The 27,938-nt window shown below is 38.6% G+C and overlaps 1 protein-coding gene across 1 annotated transcript in view; it reads left to right on the top strand.

Moving 5' to 3' along the window:
• Window positions 1-27,938, top strand: part of LOC122804723 (dipeptidyl peptidase 4-like) — a 1,230,541-nt gene that overhangs the window by 1,076,611 nt on the left and 125,992 nt on the right. The window contains exon 23 of the mRNA XM_044074775.1: window positions 23,431-23,495. Coding sequence (XP_043930710.1) covers window positions 23,431-23,495 — 65 coding nt within the window. The remainder of the gene's footprint in view (window positions 1-23,430; window positions 23,496-27,938) is intronic.

The raw sequence follows: 27,938 nt of genomic DNA, 5'->3' as shown, positions 1-27,938 counted from the left end.
CATGCAGACTCCACACAGATGGGGCTCCAGCCGAGAATCGAACGGGAAAACCTCTTGCTGTGAGGCGACAATGCTAACGCTTCATAGGAAAAAGAAATGCAAGTTGTTGTTATTGTAGGGTACGTTTAGTCTAATGAACAGAGTGAGTAACTGAAAAGATATCTTTGTGGTAAGTGCAAATGGGAAGTAAGAGTTAGAGATAGAGGTAAGAGTTAGAGATAGAGGTATTTCTGCATCTTCAGTAATTTACAGACATTCAGTGGTTTTGTTTACATGGGAGATGTTGTTATACTACTAAATTACAGTTTGTGTAGTCCTGTTATTTGTTAAGGGCATCAGTATATTGTTAAAGATGCATGTGTAAAGATGCACTCTGTCGCCCATGCCTGGAACAGACTTCCCCTTGACTTGCGTATAATTTCACACACCTCCCACTTTAAAACTAAATTAAAAGCATATTTTCTCAATTCCAGGACCTGCCCTTGCAATGACCCCACTTAGTCCCCCCCCCCACACTCTCCCTTATTAAGGACCCCACTCAGTTCCCCCTTCAGTTCTCATAAGGTATTTGTATAATTCCGCACAAGCTGAAGAATTATATATTTACTTTGTTTTACTGCTCTACCTAATGCATTATCTCACTGTAAAATTATATGTTTCTTAATGTCTTTTTTGGCTCCTTCTCCTTACTTGGAACTTTAACTTGTTCCTATGTACTCAACAAATGTAAAACTTTTTGCTCTGTTTAATTGTTTCTCACCACATTATTTTTCTATTAATATGATACTCTGTAAATGAAATGCATTGTTGGAGCTTTTTTCCTCAGGTCTCCACTGAAAATGGGCTACAAGCCCAGTTGGACTAACCCGGTTAACAAATGTCAATAAATAAATAATAAATAAATAAATGTGTTAAATTATTATTTAGGTGTTTGGTAATATATTTAGATTTGTATTGTGTGCAATACACCTGAGTTGTATACTGTTTAAATGAGGATCGCCGTAGAGCGTGGAATGGCATATTTACCATTTTCCTCTCTGTAGTGTGATATTGGAGTTGATATATTTAAATAGCAGGGAGTATGGGGAGCACATGGGGGGGGGGCTTGCCCCCCTGCTTAAATGTATAAAAGGCTGAAGTAAATTGTTTTAATTTGTTACTGTGTTTTGTATCAGTAGAGGGCCGGAACATTGTGTGCTTATTATTTTTTGATATTTTCAGTGTTAAGATTTTGAAGTTTCAGTAAATCCAACTGCCGGTTTTATGATCTCACTAGTGTGCTGTTCGGGATTTCGTTAATTCAGGATATGAACGTAGATCCAGTCTACCTATACAGCTAAGGCTACTACAACAGTGATCAATATGATGAACACAGTACGGTTGTGTAAGTAAACTTACCATAACAGTAGATATTCAATTGAGCACTGCTGCAATAGCTGCTCCCTCCATCCTTCCACCACCCCCACACCATGTTTTTTGCTGTGCTGTTTATGCCAGAGTGTAAATTCTAGTTTATTGTTGTTCCTTACATTGTCCTTTCAGGGCTCAGCTTCCCTCTCTTTCTCTGTTGGCATGAAAGCTCTGATGGGCTTGGCACCTAAGTCTGTCTTTTTATTCAGCTCAGCTCAAGCTGCTTGAGAATTTGGGCTCATGGTAGCTGCCCTGAAGCTTTGGAAGCTGGCTGGCTGTTATATCCTTGGCAGGCTGTAATTCATATAGCCAACACTACTGCAGCAGTGATTATTCAAACTGTTTACTTACACAGCTCTACATTTCTCAGGTTTGGCTGTCAGTTGGGATGCCCTGCAGTAGGAGGATAGTCATCCTTCCCTTGTCTACATGTTTTTTGGAGATGCTCTGTTTGCCTCCTGTATCCCAATGATATGTTGTCAGGAAATTGTCATTCCTGCATATTGCTCACAGTTGTCTGTGCTATGTTACAGTAAGTGAGTGCATATGTCCTGCAACGGATTAGAGTCATGTTCAGAATTTGTTCCACCACCTTGTACTCAGTGAGTGTTACGAAAGATTTTGCTTCCACTTTAACCATTAAATTGATTAAGCAGATGTTCAGAAATTGGATGAATGCTTAAAGCATATTATACAGTGTAAGGCTGTATTTCTACCAGGTACATAAAACATTGATGTGCAGTGTAAAACTAGGTATGCCTAAAATTGTTAGCAGCAGAACAGTACACTGGTAGTGGTCTGGTAACTATACAATGGTCAAACTCAATAAAAGTAGATTCAAGATAAAGCTAACAACACAGATAAAAGAACTAAAAATAAATGTACTTGGCAGACTAGAGAGACTGAGACATTTTCAGAGCATGTTATCATGCCTGCTGTGATACAAATAATTTTAATGGTTTGTTGCTGTTTCAGCTACTTAATGTGAATGCAAAAATTAATTTTAGTTGGCACAGGATTACACAGTTCTGGCATGCACAACATATACAAATGGAAAACTAATAAAACATTAAGTATTGAAGGCAGGCAAAGCAAACAACTGCAGAGAAAAGTTAAAAAGTAAAAGGTATGACTAAAAAAAAAGAGAAAAAAGATAAAGCTAAAACCACAAAATCTTAACATAGCAGGATAACATCTATTTACAATTAATGAAACTTGTTTCTTTTCACCCAAGTGTCCCACTGGCCTCGATGCTGTCTCACATTGCATGCTTACTTTGACATAATCCAGTCTCTCAACTCCATGGCTTCATTTCACCTTTGTAATTGCTTTGCTTCTCCTTCCCTGGATTGTTGACTTCCAGATGCATTATGTAAGCAATGATGCCCAGCAGGGTGTATGTTATTGGGGAAATAACTCATGCCTATGGGTGTTGTGAGGCCCAGCACCACAGGCAGAGGATATTATTGTACTTGGAGAATGCTGTCTTTTAAATTATTTGGTATTTTTATTATGATATACTTTTTGTTTCATATTTTAATGTAAAAGTTTCTTTGCCTAATGTTCCAAACTTGCTGTAACGTAATTGTTGTCCGAGAAAGTATTTTACATCCAAAATATAAGATATGTAAATATGTAATATCTATCACAGACACAAACGCACACACACACACACACACACACACACACACACACACACACGCGCATGCACGCACACGCACACACACACACACACACACACACACACACACACACACACACACACACACACACACACACACACACACACACACTCTCTCTCTTACAGACACTTTGCTGAGTTAATACACTTCAGATGTCTCACTGTGTGCAAATAAATGAAAAAAAAGAAAAATCACAGAGTGCAAGGCACTGCAACTGTCCTCTCCTCCGTGCTTGTTTAATGTCCTTGATTTTGTCACATGGTGCTGCTGTGTCCACAAAATGATAAACTTGCTAGTAAAACTACAAGGATTAAAGTCAACCTCTTAGTGCTAGAAATCTGGACAAAGCCTGACAAAATGGGGGACAAAAGTCCAAAAATAGGAACAGATGTTAAATATTGCTCATAAACTTAGTAAGTAGCTAGAATATCAGAGTTTGTGTTGACATGCATTTTTCAGAAGGATATGAAGTCTGAAACTCAATGAACATAATTATTTAGTGATTTTAGTCCTGAGATCATCCTAGTGATTTGCCAGAAAAGCACAAATTTTATGAGGAACAGACCAAAAATATGAGACAAAAATCTGGACATTGTGGACATTTGAGAAGTATGATTAAGGTCAGCCAATAACGGCGTACATTAGAGTTTCATTTTTATTATTAAGTTAATGTTGTTGATGGACTTTTACACTCCAAAGACATTTTCTGTCTTTCTGTCTTTTTTGTTCTCCCTTTCTCTTTATCTGTTTCTTTCACAAACTATGTGTTGCAGTCTCTCTGTCTCACTTATGGTCTCTAATGCTCTTGATGTCTCTGCCTGTCTGTCTCTCTCTCTCTCTCACACACACACACACACACACACACACACACACACACACACACACACACACACACACACACACTTTATAGTGATTAATATGGACACTGATATGATAACAATGAGTTTTATTGCTTATTAACTCAGTTAACTTAGACTGTTGTCATTGTCTGTTCTCCCTCCCATCTATTCTGTTGTTTGAATTATCCCAGATAATTTTGCTTTTTACAAAAACTAATAAATCTTCTGCCTTGATACTTTCATTAACTATTTATCAGCCCTTGTCTGCTGGGGTCTGACAGGGGAATGAAGGAAGCACAGTTATTGTTACCTAAGGAGTACATTGCACTGGATTCAGAAAGTTTATTGTGAGGTGTATACAAGGTATACATCTTGTGGTAACCTTTCCACATCCAGAATTGCCTTTTCACAATGCTTTTGCACAAAGATATGTGGTAATGCAGTGACCTATCTCCATGGACAAGCTACATGCTAATGAAGCACTTTTGAGTAGAGCCATATGCTAATTAATCATGCACTCTCCCCTGGAACGGCCTGCATTCATGTAGCTGAGTGATTCATAGAATTTAACATAGCCACTTCTGGCTCCTTATGTTGATGAATGTGGCCAAAACCTCATGTTCATCTATCATGGTAGCGGCAACTGGCAGGGAGTTTAGTGGTCCAGCAGTGTTGGGGGTGGGGAGTAAGTGTGAATATAGGGAGCTGAATGTATGAGTCTGTGTCTGTTTGAGAGGTTTCAGAAGGGGGGGATTAGTGAGAGGATAGTTTAGGTATGTGCATGTATGTGTGAATGTGTCCCTGAGTATGATCAGGTTGGGAGGAGGGTGTGTGTGTGTGTGTGTGTGTGTGTGTGTGTGTGTGTGTGTGTGTGTGTGTGTGTGTGTGTGTGTGTGTGTGTATGTGTGTGTGGGGGGGGGGGTCCATTTGTATAGACTGAATGTGTGAATCTATGTATGGCTAATAGTTTGTTAAGTAGAGACATTATTCATCCAGGTCACGTATTTCCCAGTATAGTAAAGAGTCAATTTAAAAGGGTGTCCAGAATTTGTGACAGAGTACAGGACACACAAATGGAATTTGAAGCATTGGAATCAATGTTTGTAGACAGGGGATATAATAGGAGAGATATTAAGAAGATTAGAGATGAAGTAACTATTAGTCATTTGACCAATGAAGAGCAGAACATTGAGATGATGGATGATGTGCAGTTGGACCCTAATCAGTTAGGTACGGTAGGTACTGGGAAAAGGGATAATCTCACTGGAGCTAGGAGAGATAATAGGAAGCAACACACTTCATTTGTGACAAACTCTTCCAGTAACAGTAAATCAATAAGAAACATCATACAGAAGCATTGGTCTATTTTGACCCTGGATAGTAAAATAAACTGTATTGTTGGTGATACTCCCTCCATTGTATATAGGAATAATAGTAATCTTAAACAGTTGTTATGCAGAGAAAGAAATAGTAAGTGACCCCTTAGTAATAGTCTAGGGACCTATTCATGCAGACACTGTGGGATATGTAAAGTCTTAACCAAAGAACAAACTTATAGACATCCTACTCTAGACTTCACGTTTACACCTAGGTTCTATGCTGATTGTACAATGGCACATTTGATATACTTAGCAACATGTGTCATATGCTCATGTTTTTATGTGGGCAAAACTACACAGCGACTAAGGTACAGGGTATGCAAGCACCTCTCAGATATGAGGAGGGGTGATATTAAAAATGCCTTGGCTAAGCATCAGCTAGATTTTCCTAGCCATAATTTTTCTTTCAGGGTTCTGCAGAAAGTATATTAAAGTGTGAGGGGTGATGCCCACAATAATCAGTTGGAACAGCTAGAACTGAAGTCAATACTGAGAATGCAGGCACATATATATCCAGGGCTTAATAGTCAGGTAAGTGTTAAGCCTGTTTTAAGTGGGCAGAGACTTAAGATACACAACAGGAAGTGAATTTATGATTTTGAATGAATGTGATGTCATTTTGGCCCCCTTTTTATGTGTTTTTATTGGTTATAATGAGTTTTAAAAATGTGATTGTTTTACTCATTTTGTGTAGGATCAGAAGAAGCTACTGCGAAAGTGCTTGTCCTTTTATCCAGTAAATATTGTATGCGTATGAAGATCTGCTCTGGTTGTCCAGTTGTGTTGTTTTGCTGCAGCACTGCCTCTAAATTGAAAAGACTGCTGGAAAGAAAGTAGACTGGTATTAGCCACAAAAACAGTCTCTGGAGCCAACTCTCGTGGTTAATATTAGGCTCATATTACAAACCAACCAAAAATAATGAACTGTCCACCTTTACACTTCAAGAGGAGAAACCCAGAAAAAACACACTGTTCACTTTCAGTGTTAGCTTTGCCTCAAGTCTCCAGTTTGTGCCTCAGTGTAGTTCAAAAGAACAAAGTAGTACTTAAAGGAAGTTAACGTGTTCAGGACAGAAGTCACTGTGTCACATAACCCTTTCCCCTTACAAGAAATAAACATGCCCAAGACAGCAGTCACTGTCTCATATGACCCCCTCTTCTTAATGTAGAACACTTGTTCTAGCTTCAGCAGAAAGAGGCGTGAGATGAACCATATTCAATCTTTATTGATATGGCAGTAACCAGGGTGATGAAGAATCTAAACTTGTGGAATAGAAAGACAAAAGCTGAATCAGAAAGTTTAGCATTGGAGTTCTTTTTTACCTACCTAACTGCTATAGCAGGGCATGGTCCAAAACCAACATAAACTCTATCCACATCAGGTAATAATTTAACATACTGCGAGCCCACTATATTACTAGGCATTCACTCTCTCTCAGTAAGCATCTCTACTCACTATTAATAAGTTTACAGCCAACTTTACAAACAGAGTGTTCTTTTTCCACAAATGTCTCTGCTAACACTGCCCTGATACCTGTATCTGAGCATCATTGAAGACAGTAAATGATTTATCAAAATCTGGGGCTAATATGTGTTCAAAACATAACATGACTTTCAGTTTCCTAAATGCTTTCTTGTGGTGTCTGGTCTGTCCACTTGACTTTCAATAGGACCTGTCCTTGCTTAAGTCTTTTAAGGGGTGAATTATAATGGCATAGCTTGGGTTGTTGGCCAATCCCAGGAAAGCCCTGACCAATTGTTGATAGCGGGTTAAGCGATATATAAATGCATGTGTGTAGCACAGTGGCACAATGAGTAGAATTGTTGCCTCACATCAACAGGTTCCCCAGTTTGGTTGTCTGCTGGGTTGCCTTCTTTGTGGACTCGGGATGCCTTCCCTGTAATTGGGTGGGTTTTTCTCAAGTTTCCTCCCACATGCCAAAAACATGCAGTAGGCAGATTGCTGAATCTAATTTATCCTTAGGTGTGCATGCTGTTTGTTTGTGTGTGTGTGTGTGTGTGTGTGTGTGTGTGTGTGTGTGTGTGTGTGTGTGTGTGTGTGTGTGTGTGTGTGTCTGTGTGTGTATATGTGTCTGTGTGTGCGTATACATGTGTGTGAGTGTGTGTGTGTGCGTGTGTGTGTGTGTGTGTGTGTGCATATATGTGCGTGTGTGCATGCGAGCGCACATGTGTGTGTGTGTGTGTGTGTGTGTGTGTGTGTGTGTGTGTGTGTGTGTGTGAGGGTGTGTGTGTGGAGGAATTTAATAGCTGATGTTCATATTTTAAGGAGAGGACTACAGTACACTAATGGAAAGTATCTTTAATGTAGCGGTCATTTGGTTTTCTGTTGTGTTTAATTTATTTTTAACAGTAGGTTTGCTGCTCTGGTTCAAGCTCACTTTCTGAAAACTGGTTGCAGGAAGGAAGGCACCAAACACAAAACGTAAGAACAAGCAGTTTAATTCAAAATGAAGCGCTTTTCGTCACAGTAAATACTGTGACTTCTTCATATAAAAACAACACTGAGAGCAGGCCCTGAAGTAGTCAGTGAGCAGTAGTTAATTAGTTAGGTAATTAATCAATATTAGTTAATCAGTTCAATTCATTCTTCTTGACAACAAATTGAAAACTAGTACTCATAGAAACTGCAGTTTCTAAAGACTACAAAAGTGTCACAAACACATTTAGACACACCCACATGCAAAACTCAAACCCTAACCCTACAGAAGAACAATACTAAATGTTCATATATATCATAAAATATCTACAAAGGTTTTTGTACTTTATAAGTACCAAATATCTAAAATACTAAAATGACATGGTGAACCCATGTTCGTTCCTACTATTGTTGATTTTTAAGATCTTACGTACAATTGATACACACTTTACATGAATTATATATGTAAAACCCTATCTAGTAAGGCTTTTTAATTTCAGAATACATACAACAGAACATCTTTCATTTAGACCTGGATACTGCCCTGCATTGTTCAACTGCCATATTAATTCTAAACGTTCTAACTCCAGTGAAACTGGACCCCCCCCCCATGTTATCGGGTACAATTTGGTCAATTGCCCTGAACAAAAACCTGTGATCCATGTATATGCGGATATGTTTAGCTAGGGCACTGTCTTCGTTCAATTTGCCAATGTGGTATAGATGTATATATATTCTTTCCCGCAATTTCCTATCTGTTTTCCCTATATAGAATGCGGGACACATTTGGCATTGGGCTAGGTATATGACCCCTTTAGACTGGCAGTTTACTCTAAATCTGGTAGTGTATTGAGTGCCTTTGATCTTAAACTTCTGACCCACATCCATATGTTTACAGTACTTACACATACCAAATTTATACATCCCACATCTAGGAGATGTTCACTAGGAGGGGTTACCCTATACAGATATTGAATCTGCTTATTGAAGAGGTGATTCACAAGCATACGAACGGAGTGTACAAACCTATTTTAAGTCAAAATTGAATCGATACACCCACTGTTACTATAGGTATACATATTGAAGGGAACACCGACAGTAATGTACTCCAGAATTTTAGTAATTTCAATAATTTCATTATTTCATTCAGTGTAGATGCTTTTGACTTATGTGGGATCATCAGGAAGAACTGGGACCTACTACGGTCAGACACCTTTATAAGTAAGAAAGTGGCTCACACACCTAGAATTACCTTCAAAAGAGGAGCCAATTTAAAAAATCTAGTTGAAAGAAACTAATACACTAGTCAGTAGATGGGGTCCAGTTTCACTGGAGTTAGAACGTTTAGAATTAATATGGCAGTTGAACAATGCAGGGCAGTATCCAGGTCTAAATGAAAGATGTTCTGTTGTATGTATTCTGAAATTAAAAAGCCTTACTAGATAGGGTTTTATGTATAGAATTCATGTAAAGTATGTATCAATTGTAAATAAGATCTTAAAAATCAACAACAGTAGGAACGAACATGGGTTCACCATGTCATTTTAGTATTTTAGATATTTGGTACTTATAAAGTACAAAAACCTTTGTAGGTATTTTATGGTATATAAGAACATTTAGTATTGTTCTTCTGTAGGGTTAGGGTTTGAGTTTTGCATGTGGGTATGTCTAAATGTGTTTGTGACACTTTTGTAGTCTTTAGAAACTGCAGTTTCTATGAGTACTAGTTTTCAATTTGTTGTCAAGAATGAACTGGGAGCCATTATTGAATCCCCAAATGATGTGGATACTCTACAAAAGGGCCTTACAGAAACAAATGCTTGGTGCCAGAGCCATGGGCTCAAGCTCAATGCCAAGAAATGTATAGTTATCCCCTTTGGGAAAAAACATGTTCCCATGAATTACCACATAGGTGGCAGTATACTAAACACCAAAAGTGTGATAAGGGACTTAGGGACACAGGTGGACAGTGGTCTCACCTTCAATAACCACATCGCCACAACACCTCATCGCTAAGAGCTTTTCATCCAGAAAAAAGGAGGTTATTGTCCCACTGTACTCATCCCTCATTAGACCCATTATAGAATACAACGCACCATTTGGTATGTACCTCTCAAGACATCTGCAACAACTGAAAAGGCCGCAGAAATACCTCACTAAAAGAATCACAGGCCTAAAGCAGATGCCCTGTGCTGGCCGCCTTAAAAAACTCCAGCTATATTCTGTCGCATATCATCCACTCCGAGGCAATCTCTGCTTAACATACAAGGCCATGTCAAATCCAGAGCTGTTGGACATGTTACACTTAAAGAAATCCCAATCCCTCAGAGCCACACACTCCAGGGATCTAAACCTTGTCATCACAATAAACAAAACATACTGAAGGGATAGGTTCCTGACCCAGAGACTCCCCAGACTCTGGAATAGATTGCCCATACATGTCAAGCAGAGCGCATCTTTAGCCCTCTTCAAACGGAACCTTGATGATTGGATGGGTGAAAGGAAATTCACCCTGGGGATCACATCAGTCACCCTGCTAGACAGGGGTCCAGGGAAGTAAATAGTGTGGGAAGAAATACCCAGGGAATTGTTATGGCTAGGCTTGTATAGGCCCTAGGGCCGATAGCCTAGTACCAACCTATGAACCTATGAACCTATGATTAACTAATATTGGTTAATTACCTAACTAATTAACTACTGCTCACTGATTACTTAAGGGCATGCTCTCAATGTTGTTTTTATCTGAAGAAGTCACAGTATTTACTGTGACAAAAAGCACTTCATTTTGGATTAAACTGCTTGTTCTTACGTTTTGTGTTTGGTGCCTTCCTTCCTGCAACCAGTTTTCAGTTTTGTGTCCTTTCATCGGCTTGTGTCAAGCTCACTTTCTGGTCAACTTGTAGAGTACAAAGAGAGCAAGATCACACATTGACTTATATGGTATTATATTTAGTTAGTTAGTTACTTACTTACTTACTTAGTTATTAACATTTTATTACCAGGCATGTCCAGCTGGATAGGTGCCCATTTTCATTTCAGGCCTTGGGAGAAAATCTCTAAAATACTGCAAAAAAGATTAAGAACAATAATTTTACAATCTTCAAAAATAATACAAAACATTTATAGTTTAAATAATTATATCAAATTAGATATAATGGGAAAACGTTGGTTAAGGAGAAATACAACTTATATGACAATAATGTAATATTTAGAGAAATTTTAGCCAGTTTATAGAGAAATTAAAGGTAAACAGGAGTTGCAGTATGAAGTGAGAGAGAAAAAAAAACAGGGTTATGGCATATTTAGAAAAAGGGTCAAGGGGAGAGAAATTGATTGAAGTAAGGAAATGAGTGAAGAAAGGAGAATAAGGAGGTGTAATAGGTTCATAGGCTCATAGGTGTACTAGGCTAATGGCCCTGGAGCCTGTACAAGCCAAGCCTATAGAAGTGCCCTGGCATCATGAAGCCCAACATTAGCTCCCAGTGCCTCTATCAAGTAGAGCCACCGGAGTGATCCCCAGGGTGAACTTTCTGTTACCCATCCACTCATCAAGTTTTCTCTTCAAGAGGACCAGTGAGGTGCTCTGTTTGACATGTATGGGAAGTCTATTCCAGAGCATGGGCCTATTCTGGCTGAGGAACCTGCCCCTCCAGCATGTTCTATTGATTGTGGTAATGAGGTTGAGGTCTCGAGCGTGTGGTGCAGAGGGATTGGGATTTCTTTTGATGTAGCATTTCTAACAGAGCTGGGTCAGACATGGCTTTGTAAGACAAACAGAGATCGCCTCTAAGTAGGTGATATGAGACAGAGAATAGCTGGAGTCTTTTGAGTCTGTCGGTGTAAGATGTGTTTAATGCCTAGGATCCTCTCCATGAGGTACTTCTGTGGCCTCTCCAGCTGTTGCAGGTGTGTAGTGTGGTGGTCGAAGGAGAGGTTGCTGTAAACCTGTGTCCCCAGATCTCTTATAATGCCTTCAGTGTTCAGTGGGCTCCCATCGATGTGGTAATCAGTGGGAACTGAGATTTTACCAAAGGGGAAAAACTTAAACCAACCACCCTTTCAGCTGACCTCCTCCCTGCAGACTACCTGCAAAAAGTTGCTGATCTTATAGCATACTCTGTCTCTATCTTGATAAACAGAACCATAACTGAAGCCTCTGTCTGGAAAAATCACATGTTATACCGCTCCACAAAGAAGGCAGCTCCATTGAGCTGTCAAACTATAGACCAATAGCTATCCTTTCCCCGCTGACTAAAATTATGGAAAAGTGTATCCATAAACAACTCTTACACTACCTTATTCAACATAATCTTATGGCCAACTCCCAGCATGGATTTAGACCACAGCAAAGTACCACCTTATCCCTCCTCTCCTTTTCTAATGTCATAAATTCCAGCCGTAACAACAACAAACTATCTTCTGCCATGTTTCTCAATCTTTCCAAGGTCTTCGACATGGTTAACCACCAGTTACTTACCCTAAGTAAAATATCCCTAAACAACCATGCCATACAGTGGTTTCAGTCTTATCTTAGTGGAAGACAGCAGGCTGTCCTTTGGCAGGATGAACTCCCCACCCTTCTCCCCGTTACCCTTGCTGTCCCTCAAGGTTCCATATTCGGTCCCCTTCTTCTCTCCCTCTTTATCAATGACCACCACACTGTAATCCCAGATGCAACCTGTATAGACTATGCCGATGACTCCACCCTGATTTGCTCAGCCTCTACCCCTATGGATCTCGTTAGTTTAACTCTAGATTCCTGTCCCAGAGACTTCCCATACTCTGGAACAAACTATCTATCAATATCAAACAAAGCTCCTCATTAGCACTCCTCAAGAAAAATCTTGATGATTGGATGGGAGATAGGAAATTCACCCCGGGATCACTTCTGTGGCTCTGCTTGACAGGGGCACAGGAAAATAATTTTTGTAGGTGGCAAAAGCCACGGTACCATTTGGCTAGGCTTATATAGGCCCTAGGGCTAATAGCCTAGTACCTACCTATGAACCCAGAAAACCTTTAATACCATGGAAAACTGGATCTCTAATCAACAGCTAATATTAAACTCTAATAAAACAAAGCTATTGCTCTTCTCCCCTACTCACAAATCCTCTCAACCTTCATTTGCTACAACATCTAACAATGGGACCAAAATCTCACCAGATATGTATACCAAACTCCTGGGTGTTATAATGGACAAAAACCTCAACTATGATATGCATGTGAACCAAACTATTAAAACCATTAATAAAAACTTGACTCTCTATACAAAAACAAACCTTTCTCACCCCACTAGCTATGACTGCCATTGCCCATACCCATCTGCTTTCACCTCTACTCTATGCCTCACCAATACTCACTAACTTGAACAAAACTGATCTCAGCAAACTTTCTAGCTGCTACAATCAAATTGCCTGGTTGCCACAGGAACTCTCTACAGGACACACCATTGTCAAAACCTAAACCTCTTAGGATGGCTAGAACTCCCCAGGCTAATTCAATATAATCAATTTACTGTAGTATTCAAGGTTGTTAACCATCCAGAAAAAATGCTGTCCCTTAAAAACATTATCCATCCCTACAAAAACACTAGGCCACTTTGTTCCACTACAAAACTTTGGTTCAACCTGTTAAGCTAACAACCTATTTGGAGAATCTTTGTTTGCAAATTCAGTAGGCAAAACCTGGAATTCGCTCTCATCTGACCTTACTCTGAACTCCTCCCTTAATCTGTTCAAAAATAAATCTAACCCAGTATTTTAAAACTCACTGGTTATGTCCTTGCTCTAACCCTGACTAAAGCCTCATCTACTTCCATGTCCCTGCAATTTCTTATTCATAGCAACTACCCTCTTACACTAAAAGGTTTGAAAAGAGAAACTGTAACATCTTTGCAGATACTCTGTATATAAGCTACACCTATAGAGTTGATAGGAGAAACTGTAACATATTTGTATATATTTCGGAATATAAACTGTATTCTTCATAGGCTTGAAATGTGTGACTGTAACTTGTATGTTAATACAATATGTATGTGCATATACTGTAACTTGCTTGCCTTTATCTGTTGTAAGTCTGGACCTTTTCTCCCTGGGCCACCGCTGAAAATGGACATTTATCCAGTTGGACTATCCCGGTCAAGAAATGTAAAATAAAATAAATAAATTAATTAATTACGCTTAAGACCATAGTTTCGACACCAGTCATTGGTCTCAGTGAGGCCTTTATGTAGGATATCTGCATCACTTGGGGAGTTAATAATGGCTCCCAGCTTGCAATCATCTGTGAACTTGGTCAGCCAGAGTCCCTTTGTGTTGGCCTGGACTTCTGAGAAGTAGATGCCAAACAGCAGAGGACCCAGGACCGATCCCTGTGGGACTCCACTTGTGACTGGTCGGCAGTCTGACTTGGAGTCTGCTACTTTCACACTGTGTGTTCCATCTGTGAGCCAGTTTGCAACCCACTTAGGGATATAGGGGTTGATGCCTAGTTTGGTGAGTTTATCAATAATTCCCAGGAATTGTATCAAAGGCCTTGGCCAGATTGAGGTAGGCTGTATGCACTGCCTTACCTTCATGCACAGCCCTGGTGACTGACTCAAAGAATTCAACCAGACTGAGCAGGCATGATCTCCCTTTCACAAAACCAAATTGCATTCTGTCTAGAGTTTGGAGATTTCCTATATCTCTGTTAATCAGGTCCATGATGATGCGCTCCATAGCATTACAAATCAGACTTGTCAGGCTAATATAGTGATGATTTCCAGGGTCTGTAGTCACTCCCCCTTTATGGAAAGGGATGACTGTAGCAGTGCACCGTTCGGTAGGGACAAAGCCTGAGGTGAGGCTGTGACTAAACAGGCCACACAGATGTGGTGCCAGTTCTCTTTGTAGTTCATGTAGAACATAGCCAGTGATATTATCGGGTCCCATGGAAGCTGTATTCTTGGCCTTGGACAATGCAGCTTTAACTTGTGCTGCAGTAATGCTGGGTGCCTGGCATTCTTCTGGTACTGTGATTGGCCCTTTAGGGGAGAGAGAGGGGTAAAGTTGGCACTGATTCTGTCGGCCAATATGTTGGCAATATCTGTTGGCTCAGTATAGGAGGTACCATTGTGCAGTAACTCAGAGTAAATCTGGGTATTGTCATGGAAGTTCTTGATATAGCTATAGAAGGCTTTGTGATTGTTTTTAGTGTCTGCTGCAATTCTGCCTTTATAGCTGGTTTTAGAGTATTTGGGATTTCACCTTTTTCTGCAACAGTTTTTTCCTTCTGTTGCAGAGTTTATTAGTGGCGGGGGACCACCAGATTGGCTTCCTTTTTTTTGGTGGAGAGTGCCTTGGTTCTGTTGAGTATGGCTAGTTCCATGTATTTATGTACATATTTTTACAGTACATTTGTGATTGATTTGGCAGTCATGCATCTATGTTCCATTGTTATGGGTGCCATGAAGTTAGCCAGCTCTGTTTTTAGAAGTCCAAAGTCAGCTTTAGAGAAGTTTTTCAAGTCAAGGTGGTTACCTTTGCTGGGGGTGTGGTGAGATGTGGATTTCCATGGTGATTAGTTTATGGTCGGATCTGACCAGGGAGGGAATGACTATTGGTCTAGAGCAATGGTCGTCCATGTTAGTAATAACCAGGTCAAAGATGTTACTTCCTGTAGTGGGGATCAGAATGAGCGGGTCCAGGGCATTGGTACTGATGAATTCCAGGAAGCATTGGGCAAGTGTATTGGTGCTTGAGGGATACATGCTTGTTCATATTTAGGGATATAGTTTATCCTGCTGTTGAGCAGGAACAGAGGTAGAGATGGGCTAGAAAGTCTTTCAAAATGGTCTCCCTTTCACAAAACCAAAAGACTGGAGAGAGGGTACTGATCTGACGCATACAGTTAAGGAGTTCCAGGTCTTTGCAACATGATATAAGTACATACCATGCTTGGCAGATTTAATAGGTTTGGGGACAAACAAAGACAAGGTAGAGTTCATACCCCTTCTGGGTTTGGTATTTGCATAACTGCTGTGACTTTTCCTGCATCAGATTTCAGTCCACTGATGTTAGGCTATGACCTACATGTTTCATCTATATCAGGTTGATGTTATATTTACTTTTATTTAACTTGAAATTATGCAATCTTAATCTTCATAACAACTGCATCATTTGCTTATCATGCTCTTCTTATGCCTGATCCTACATTAATACATCATTTATCATTCATACATCATCAGTTATGTACCCAATGGGCCTGACCCAGCATTAATACATCATCATTTATCGTTCATACATCATCAGTTATATACCCAATGTGTCTGACTCAGCATTACTACATCATCATTTGTCATTCATACATCATCAGTTATGTACCCACTGTGCCTGACTCAGCATTAATACATCATCATTTATCATTCATACATCATCAGTTATGTACCCAATGTGCCTGTCTCAGCATTAATACTTCATCATTCATACATCATCAGTTATGTACCCAATGTGCCTGACTCAGCATTAATACATCATCATTTATCATTCATACATCATCAGTTATGTACTCAATGTGCCTGTCTCAGCATTAATACATCATTTATCATTCATACATCATCAGTTATGTACCCAATGTGCCTGACTCAACATTAATACATCATCAAAATAATCCAACATACAGAGTAGCAGTGAGGCAGCCAGGCAGTATACGAACCATAAAACGTTTATTACATAAAATAAAAAATGGTAAGCACTTTTGTTGTGAGCTTCTTCAGACCAGAAGCTCACAGTGAAAGCACTTTCCATTTATTATTTTATTTAATAAAAGTTTTATGGTTTGTATACTGCCTTGCTGCCTCACTGCTATTCTGTGTGTTGGATTATTTGGATTTATACTTTTAAGCAGTGGGACACTTATCCTGTGGAGAGCTACCTGGATATTTATTAATACATCATCAGTTATGTACCCAACATTCAATTACCTGTGCATTAGCTTTTGTAATACTGCTGGTGCTTATAAAATACCATTATGAAAATTAGGAAATATGTACTTCTTATTGGAATATTATATGTACAAAGTTTGGAACCATGCTTGGCAGACTTAATAGGTTTGGGGACAATCAAAGACAAGGTAGAGTTCATACCCCTTCTGGGTTTGGTATTTGCATAACTGCTGTGGCTATTTCTGCATCAGATTTCAGTCCACTGATGTTAGGCTATGACCTACATATTTCATCTATATCAGGCTGATGTTATATTTGCTTTTATTTAACTTGAAATTATGCAGTCTTAATCTTCATAACAACTGCATCATTTGCTTATCATGCTCTTCTTATGCCTGATCCTACATTAATACATCATTTATCATTCATACATCATCAGTTATGTACCCAATATGCCTGACTCAGCATTAATACATCATCATTCGTCATTCATACATCATCAGTTATGTACACAATGTGCTTGACTCAGCATTAATACATCATTATTTGTCATTTATACATCATCAGTTATGTACCCAATGTGCCTGACTCAGCATTAATACATCATCATTTATCATTCATACATCATCAGTTATGTACCCAATGTGCCTGACTCAGCATTAATACATCATTTATCATTCATACATCATCAGTTATGTACCCAATGTGCCTGACTCAGCATTAATACATCATCATTTATCATTCATACATCATTTGTTATGTATTCAATCTGCGGACTCAGCATTAATACATCATCATTTGTCATTTATACATCATCAGTTATGTACCCAATGTGCCTGACTCAGCATTAATACATCATCATTTATCATTCATACATCATCAGTTATGTACCCAATGTGCCTGTCTCAGCATTAATACATCATCATTTATCATTCATACATCATCGGTTATGTACCCAATGTGCCTGACTCAACATTAATACATCATCAAAATAATCCAACATACAGAATAGCAGTGAGGCAGCCAGGCAGTATACGAACCATAAAACGTTTATTACATAAAATAAAAATTGGTAAGCGCTTTTGCTGTGAGCTTCTTCAGACCAGAAGCTCACAGTGAAAGCACTTTCCATTTATTATTTTATTTAATAAAAGTTTTATGGTTTGTATACTGCCTTGCTGCCTCACTGCTATTCTGTGTGTTGGATTATTTGGATTTATACTTTTAAGCAGTGGGACACTTATCCTGTGGAGAGCTACCTGCATATTTATTAATACATCATCAGTTATGTACCCAACATTCAATTACCTGTGCATTAGCTTTTGTAATACTGCTGGTGCTTATAAAATACCATTATGAAAATTAGGAAATATCTACTTTTTATTGGAATATTATATGTAAAAAGTTTGGAACTTTTTTATTGAGCTCTGTGTGTCAGTATCCCTGGTTTACAACAAGGAAGAAACGTCTAAGCAATACATAAAGTAGAACAGTTAGTTTCAACAATGAAACAGGTATTTAGAGGTCTTTCTTTACTTGTAGGATGTTAATATTTGAATGATTACTCAAACATGCATATCACAAATTTTGAGGTAAACCTTCTTCTGCTGTTGTAGAGCTAATGGTACAAATAATCATATTATGATATATGTAGTTTAAAACCAGGGGTCAAGAAAACATCCCCTGGTTAGGAAATGCTTCCACAGTAATAAATATCAATGTTGAATTTAGTAGAGAACTACTAAGATAACGATTTAATGAGCAATTTCCAGGAAGTCAAAAACAATGAAAATGTAGTTCCTATAGGAGAGTTTAAGTGCCGTGTCAGTGACAACATAGATCACTTAACATCAAATAAATATGTCCAATATTAGTCAATAGTGTTAATCAAAACAATCTGGAAGGTATAGAATGAAATGAGGAGATGTCTTAAATATCGTACTGACAACCCTAGGATCTTCTGTTCCCCAAAATAGGTTATACCCACTCTGACACAGATGATGATAACCAGTATAAACTATATGATACATTCCCAATCAACCCTAGGCTTTACCAGTGGAGACTATGATACCATAAATTATGTGTGTGTGGGTGTGTGTGTGTGTGTGTGTGTGTGTGTGTGTGTGTGTATATATATATATATATATATATATATATATATATATATACATATATATATATATGGGTCTACTTCAGTAGACTATAAGGACACTTGCCCAAAACCCATTTAACCGAGACGACTCCACCGAAACTCCATTTCAATGACCCAACGAACCGCCGAAACTTTAAACAGGGAAACTAACCACTTGGCCACCAGGGTGAAGTTTGCCCTTTTCCCCAGTATAGTGTGATCTTGGAGTTGGTATATTTAGTTAAGGGGTGTGGGGGGGGCAAAGCCCCTCATTAGAGTGGCTTTAATTTTCTTTTACTGTTTTCTTTTGTGTCCTGGTGGCGAAGTGGTTAGTTTCCCGGTTCAACATTTCAGCGGTTTGTTGGTTCGTTGAAATGTAGTTTCGGTATTGTCATACACACACACACACACATATATATCTATATATATATATATATATATATATATATATATATATATATATATCTATATATATATATAGCTGCAGAGCAAGAGAGATTGATGGAAAATTGACCAGAATACTGACCTCTGTGATACAAATTGATCTACTCAAGATACTGTCTATAAGTTTTATGATATTAGAAAGTACTTTCTTTATACATTACTACATACTGGTAAAATACAAATATACAGGTAACCTGACACTCAAAAAAGATTTGGTAGAAGAAAATAATAAGGAAGTCGAAATATATACTTGGTTAATAGAAATCTGTTACCTTCTTATGTGTTAAAATAGTCTAATTCTAAACTCTTCTTGATCTCAAGGGTTGATAATGCTTAGAAGGTGTTTTTTGATTACACCAGTTAGAATTGTGAAGACAACACATTAGTGATCATATAGTCTCATAACATAGCAGATGCGCATGCAGAAAAAAAATGCAAACTTCACAATGTACAGTATAAGCCAGACTGCTAAAGATTCGATTAGAAACTTTGATTTTACAACATGACATGATATTCGTCACTGCACGTACAATTAAACGCTTATGTTCCACATTCCCGTGCCTTGTGATTTCCCATGCAGAGAAAAGGAAAATATAATTAAACTTTATTAATCATAGTGAACAAAATGCAAATGAAAAAATATGAACACTGCCAGCTATGGTTTAATATTAAAAAAGCTACAGAGAATTTACATTGAGAAAACAATAAAAACACCGATACAAAAGTGAAAAAAACTATGCACTTTCATCTTCCTTATCATAACACTTCTTTAGGCAAATTATTCAAGTTCTTATTTGTTCTCAGATGTGTTAATATGTGAGAAATGATAACCAGTGAAGAACAATCATTATAGGAATCAGTTTACTTGAATAAAAATTGTATACAAATGACACTGCTCAAGAAAAACTTTTCCCCACAAAAAATACATTTAGCAACTGAGAGAGAACCTAAATAGTGGCATAAGGCCCATCATTTTAAGCCAGTTTTAAAATGTAACTTCTCATTTAAAGCTGGTGGGGTTGTAGTGATTAGGACCACAATGGCCTCCAGTAATGTAAACATAGTACTACCCCCAATAAAAGGTTTGTTTACAGTTATGAAATTGCAGTGTTTTATATAGATGCGTACTTTATTGATGAAGTACTCATTTGGAGGGGAGTAATAAAATGTTAGATTCCTTCATACTGACTTTATTTTTTTTTTATTTATTCTTTGTTGACTGGGTTAATGTCAATGGACTAGTGGCATAGTTTCAGGGGAGGCGCAATGTGGTATTTATACTACCACAAGAAATTTGGTTGGGGTACCAGGGATCTTCCCTACTTTTCTTTTGATAAATGTTGTGGGATCTTTTATACTGACCAGAATCACCACAAACTCAAGCAAATGGGGCCTTATTTTAAGATCTCATCCAAAGAGAAAAATCTCACTTGAATAGTACTACCTCTTTTTTATGTTCAGCCTTGCAGCAAGTGTGTTTTTTAATGCCATTTTCCCCAAAAATATGGAAAAGCTAGACTCATTGCTTGCATTGCCAATAATGGTGTGGCCAGTAACTCTTCCTTGGATTTTTTAGCATACATTAAAGTAATTTAATGGGCAACATTATTAAGGACCAAACAGTTTAGACCCTTCCAGGAAGGTTTTCACAATGTAATAGGAACTTTATATATTAGATGTATAAACAGCTGGTATACCAAACAGCCAAACTACTAAATCATACTTTCAAAGCTGTCATTATCACCAGGACTGATATTTAGTGCCTGGCAGTCTTTTAAAGTCACAATGTTAAAACTGTGAGTCCTAGAACTGTTATACTGAATGTGTGAACATTTGCAGTTCACATAGCATGTTCAAGATTGTTGTACCTCACAGTTTTCCCCTTTCTACAAGGTACCGCAATTTCAGAGTTATTCTATATAAGTAGATGTAACGTAAGGAGTACAGTCACTCCATGTTGGAGTATTAATAACAACCCTAAAGGAAAACAGTGAATTTCATCATTCATCAGTATCCTATAGTTTTACTTTTTTTTCTTCTTAAATCTAGGACTCAGAGGTATGGGACTCAGATGTCCAGTAGGGAGTCTTTTTGGGCTATCAGTGCTAACTGGCTGCTAATTGAGTAAATTCCCATTGATACTCCCTGAGATAAAACTCTGGCCGTGATTTTAACTAATACTGGTAGCACTCTGGTTATTAGGGGATTATCACCAATAACTGGTGTGCATTTTTGGGTCTACCCAGAATGGAGAAAATTAAATCACACTATATTTTATTAATAAGAAAAGTAAAAAACATGATATCGTTTTAATCATACTTAGACTCCTAAGAGTGTAAAAGTAAGGAGTTTAACACTGACTTGCACAGTAACCTGGCTTTGTGGGAGGGTGGCGTAATGGTTAAGGTGTTTACCTTACAGATACAAGGTGCAGGGTTTGATTTTCACTTGGGGTAATTGGCTAATCTTAAAATGAACCACAAAGGCAGCTAGCCTGGTACTAATCTATAAGCATGCATATTCATGCCTCACTGCTCCTGTTCTTAGTGTCCAAACACAGGGAAAGGTTATGCTACCATTTTAACTGCAATTTGAGCAATGATTTCTGTCTTGCTGGGTTTTCCATATAAAATGCACTGCAAGAAAAAAATAATGTTCATGTTATTCTATCAAGAAAAAGAACAATAAGAATGCATAGTATAAGCATTTATTGAGTGTATAAATTTGAAGTGCTTCCTGTTTAATGTGGTGGGCTTTAAAGAGCCTGACATTGGGGTGGAGACTGGTAATCCTTGTCAGGAATATACACAAACTGTTTTAGTTGCTTCAGATACATCAGGCTTGAATAAGCACTTACATTTTCAAAGCATTTTATTTTTTTCATTTTTTTGTTTCTTTCACATTTTTATCTTTTTTAATTAGTTGAACATTCCCTTTTCTCAGTAGTAGTTCTTTGCGCTTTTATAGTAAACAAAATGTTGGTTTGGGGACATAGCCCTTATATATTGCACCTGGCTGTAGTGGTGCACATTCTCCAAGTGGGCAGGGGGACATCACGTTATCGGCTGTAAATGTGATAGTTTCTTATTCAACAAAAATATATCCTACTTACCAGCTGACAAATGGTATGGAATGTTCAGCATCAACCAAAACTACTTTGCAGAACTGGCTGCAGGGGTTTTGGTTTAGGGTTTGTTTTCAGCAGAACTGGCTGCAGGGGTCTTGGTTTAGGGTTTGTTTTCAGCAGAACTGGCTGCACAGGTCTAGGTTTAGGGTTTGTTTTCAGCAGAACTGGCTGCAGGGGTCTTGGTTTAGGGTTTGTTTTCAGCAGAACTGGCTGCACAGGTCTAGGTTTAGGGTTTGTTTTCAGCAGAACTGGCTGCAGGGGTCTTGGTTTAGGGTTTGTTTTCAGCAAAACTGGCTGCACGGGTCTAGGTTTAGGGTTTGTTTTCAGCAGAACTGGCTGCATGGGTCTTGGTTTAGGGTTTGTTTTCAGCAAACTGGCTATAGGGGTCTTGGTTTAGGGTTTGTTTTCAGAACTGACTGCAAGGGTCTTGGTTTAGGGTTCATTTTAAGGATTGCACCGGCAGAGGACAGCAGCTCTTCCCCCATCACCCTCCAGGTGAGCATCAGCATGGTAAAAGTAATGAAGGCAGGAGAAAGTGCAAGCAGTGCATTTTAACATTAGCAATCTTTAATCATCCCTTGTATCCAGTTTGCCTGTGATCTGAGCTTGCTGTCTTATAATGGTTTCCTGGTGTAGTAAACCTTTGTGACGTATTAGGTAGGCCAAGATCATCTGAAATTAGATTAAGGAGTAGTTATTTGGGTGCTATTAATACTTAGTAACTTGTTAATATCTAGCATATAAATGCAGGTAAGTTATACTAGTTGAGTAAAATAAATCAGACTATATTTAGAGATTATGAAGTTCATGGGGAATCTGGGATAGAAATACACAGAGAAGCAGGTTTTTAAACAAAAAAGTATTATACCAAGAGATGTAAATATTTTAACAGATCTTTTGCCTGAGTACAATGCTGACAGATGTTGATTTATTAATAATATAGTTGCAAAACAAATGCACGATGTGAATACGGTATACAAATGAAAATTGTTCCAGAGGAAAGTAGTAAAAAATGAACATTTTCATGAAGTTAACAATTACAGTTTCTTATTTTAAAGATTCCATCTATACCGAACGCTACATGTGCCTTCCAACAGAATCGGACAATCTAGCATTTTACAAGGTATGAACGACTTTATTTCCTTTCATTTTTTCCTTATTATATTTATTATAAATAGAAAGAACTGAAAAAATGAAGTGATTCACAAAAAGACTTGAAGATAAGACAAATTACATTTTGCAGACCATTGTAATGAGATTCGGTCAGTTATTACATTTATTTTTGTGATAATGCTGAATAATATTTTTTTATTAGGCGCTTCCAAAACAATAACAAAATCAAGAAAATAGTCTGAAAGGTCATGGGAAAGTATAGATCATAGAAGATTATGATCTTATCTCTAGTTGTAACCGAGTTATGTGATTGTGAACTGGATTCAAGAATTTCACATGGACAATGAAAGCTGAGATGTGAATTTCTTGAATCAGTTTTAAGAACAAATAACAACAGGTTATGAACAGACCCAGACAAAATTCTTTGAAATGCATTGAGAGTTTTACCTGCCCCAGTGTATTATATTACCATTTAAATCATATACAGTCTGGTGCCTTAAATAAATGTGTAGTACATATTTCACTGCCATTTACCAGCATAAGTTGAAGCTTTTAAAGCTGTTTGCTAGTTTCTTATATGCATTGGTAACTGCTGTGTGTCTCTATGAACTTTGCCAGTAATAGTGAGGTTCATACACAATGACCTCAGTGTAACAAGATTTTAATAGTGAGGTTTACAGGTATGAATTTAGCTGTAACAATATTATTTTTCTCCTGATTTTGAAGCAGAACCAGCATGCTACATGTTAGGATAATATGAAATGCAGTGGGTTGCAAGCCACCCACACCTACCAAACCTATTATATATATATATATATATATATATATATATATATATATATATATATATATATAGATATGGGTCTACTTCACTTAACCTAAAACCCATTTGCTGACACCCATTTGACCGACACACAATTGACCTAAATTTCATTTGACCTAAAACTCATTTGTCACTGTGGAATTACACTTTATCTGCCTGTACAACACCTGTGTCAGGTATACTGATGAACAGATGATGCATTTGTAAAGAGTTTCTGAAACATGTCAGCTGCTAGTCATTGGGTTAGACAGTTTGGCAAAAGACTTATTTCTTTGTTAAGACCGGGTTAACCCTATTTTTAGTCGTCAGCAGCTTCCAAATATTTAGAATGATAGCTGCACAGACAGGGACAAAAGGCTGAGGAGTCTCAATCTACAGTAACAACAAGTATATCCCCATGTTGGTTAAACAAGATGATATCCTGGAGTTAACCATGAGCAAAACATAGAAAAAGTCCCATAAAATATCTTAGCAAGCTATAGGTTGCTGTGTATGTCTGAAGAATCCCATACCTATTCCTACTGGAGACACTCACCATTAAACCAGATACCTTTTTCACGGGAGACTTTAACTACCCTATATAGACTGCAAAACATATACTGCCTCAAACTCACAGGAGCAATGATTTCTGGACTTTATTAACACAAATATCCTTGACCAGATAGTTCATGCACCCACAAGAGTTTCACACCAACTGGATTTGGTATTCACCAATATGGAAGATCACTGCACATACCTCAGTGTCAAGTCTTTACTGGTGAAGTTAGACCACAAAGCTGATTTCTTTGAAATAAAAATCAAACTGGCAAACCCCCAGAAAAACAACAATAATTAGGAGCTGTTCCAAAGCAAATTACATCATAGTAAGCAATAGTTTGTCAAAATTCAGTGACCCTCCTAACTCCAAGTTCACAGCAACCTATGGGAGATTGCTCAAAGAGACCCTAAACAACCACGTAAATGACTGTATAGAGGCTGCTGTACCTACTAGAAGTAAGGCCAAAACAAATTCTAAAACAAACTACACTGGTGATATCCTAACTTTAATAGGGTATATAACTAAAGCAAAAAGCTGTGGCTAAAATCAGGAACAGCAACTCCCATAATGATAAGAGCTCTCTAATTAAACTAAGCAGGAAACTAAGAGGACTAGTAAAGTCCAACAAGGCCAGTTATGAGGTCAAGACAGCCTCATGGGTTAAAGACAACCACAAGTCCTTTTACAGCTATGTCTGTAACGTGAAAGGCAGCATACAGTAATGTGCCAGACTTGCGATCAGTAGTGCCATCTTCACTGACCCGAGTAACATAGCGAATCTGCTGGCTGACAAATTCAGCTCAAACTTCACCCCCTGCCTCCCCTCAATGAAATACCTACCAGCATAACACCCCTCAGGTGTTAGCAGGGAGGAGGTCCTGGTAGCTTTTGCTAAAACCAAAAACACAGCCCGAATGGACCCTGAAAGTATCCTGAAATGCCTCCTAAATAGCTTCAAGCATGATCTGTCAGAACCACTTGAGTCACTTTTCAAATTTAGCCTCAAAAACAGGCTTTGTACTACAAGAATGGAGGACTGCAATGGTTATCCCACTTCACAAGGGAGGGCTATCAACTGACCTGGAAACTGCAAACCAATTAGACTGACTAGTCTTATATGCAAAGCCATGGCAATCTTCAGACACTGGACTCAACCCAGTTTGGCTTTGTCAAAGGAAGGTCATGCCTACTAAACGTGGTGGAGTTCTTTGAGAAGGTTACCAAGGCAATATGAGGAGAAAACAGTACATACCACCTACCTGGACATGGCTAAGGTGTTTGATAATACCCAGGCTCTGTTCTGGGACCACTCCTGTTTATCATCTACTTCTTTAGTTAAAGGCTAATGCCAAGGGGCTCAGCCTGACCAAGTTTGCAAATAGCTGTAAACTGGGAGCTATCATTGATTCTTCCCTTGACACAAACATTTTGTAAGACGGTTTAACACAGACAAATGACTGACCCCAAATTCAGTGCCAAGAACTGCACTGTAGTGCTTTTTGGGAAAATAGCCACCCAGGCTAATTACACCATTGATAAACACCCATAGGAGTTACCCTGGCAGTCAGCGATCTGGGAACATATGTAGACAGTAATTTGACCTTTGAAAACATATCTCCAAGTTAGTAAGAAAGTCATTCTATGTCATCCAACTTATAAGTAAGGGCATGGCATTCAGGTCCAGGGGAGTAATAGTGTTTCTTTCTTTATCCGTTATCAGAACAATCATTGAGTATAATTCCTCCTTCATTATGTACTTGACCATACACATGCAACAGTCAGAATACCCACAAAGGTTCCTTACCAGGAGAATCCAGTGTGGAAACACATTGTCCTATATGGATAGCCTTAAAGTCCTGTCTCTGTACATGGGCCTCCTTCAGGTTATCGATAATTGATCTATAGCTGCCATACAAGGCAGCCTCAGATCCAGCTCTGATGGACCTTTTACATGTCCATAAAACAAACAGCATCAGAACCATTAGCTCCAAGGATTTAAATGTTGCTTGTGACATAAATAAGATATATCGGTAATGTGTGTCTCAGAGAACCCCCCCCCCCCGCTCTAAAACAGGTTCCCCATCCATGTGAAGCATAATCCATACCTAACCCTATTTAAGCATAGCCTTTACCAGTACATGGGAAATTGGAAATTAACCCCAGGTCTGGCCCCCATGTCTCTGATAGACAGAGGCAGTCAGCAACTATGCCCAAGCTAACATATCCCCCCACACATAACCTTTAGAAATTACCTAAAATGTTCCATCCTAATTAATGTCCATGATAATGTCCAGGTCTGTTCTGAGCTAGTACAAAATGGAACAAAATACAATGACCCTTCTGACATTGCCAACATCTTGGCTGACAGGTTCAGTGCAAATTCCCCCCCACCACCACCACCACCACCTACAGGGCCTATTACCATTCCAGGGGATTGTGTAAGTCCAATTATTACTGATATGTTGGTTAACAAGGCTCTATCTAAAGCTAAAAACACTGCCTCCAAGGGACCAGATGGTGTCCCGGGTTGTGTCATACACGAGCTCCAAAAGGAATTAACCCCGCATCTTAATACCCTGTTCAGTCTCAGCCTCTCCACAGGATATGTGCCCATAGAATGGCGCACGGCAATGGTGGTCCCACTACACAAGGGTGGGGCCACAACTGACCCTGGGAACTACCGACCAATAAGCCTGACCAGTCTGATCTGTAAGGCTATGGAGCGAATCATTATGGATCTCATAAATGAAGAGATTGGGAACCTCCAGTCGATGGACCCCACACAGTTCGGCTTCGTCAAGGGCAGATCATGCCTCCTGAACCTGGTGGATTTCTTTGAGACAGTTACTCAGGCTATAGGTAAGGGAAAAGAGGTACACACGACTTACCTTGACCTTGCTAAAGCATTTGACACCATTCCCTATTCAGGTATTATTGATAAGCTCACCAGCCTGGGCATAAACCCTTATGTCACAAGATGGATCGCAAACTGGCTCTCAGACAGATCCCATAAAGTAAGAGTAGCAGGATCTATGTCCGAATCCAGACCAGTAATGAGTGGTGTGCCTCAGGGCTCTGTCCTGGGGCCCCTC

Source organism: Protopterus annectens, chromosome 6.part0, assembly GCF_019279795.1.
Source record: "Protopterus annectens isolate FY-2018-M chromosome 6.part0, PAN1.0, whole genome shotgun sequence".
NCBI lineage: Eukaryota > Metazoa > Chordata > Ceratodontiformes > Protopteridae > Protopterus > Protopterus annectens.
This window is presented reverse-complemented; position numbering and strand designations above follow the sequence as displayed.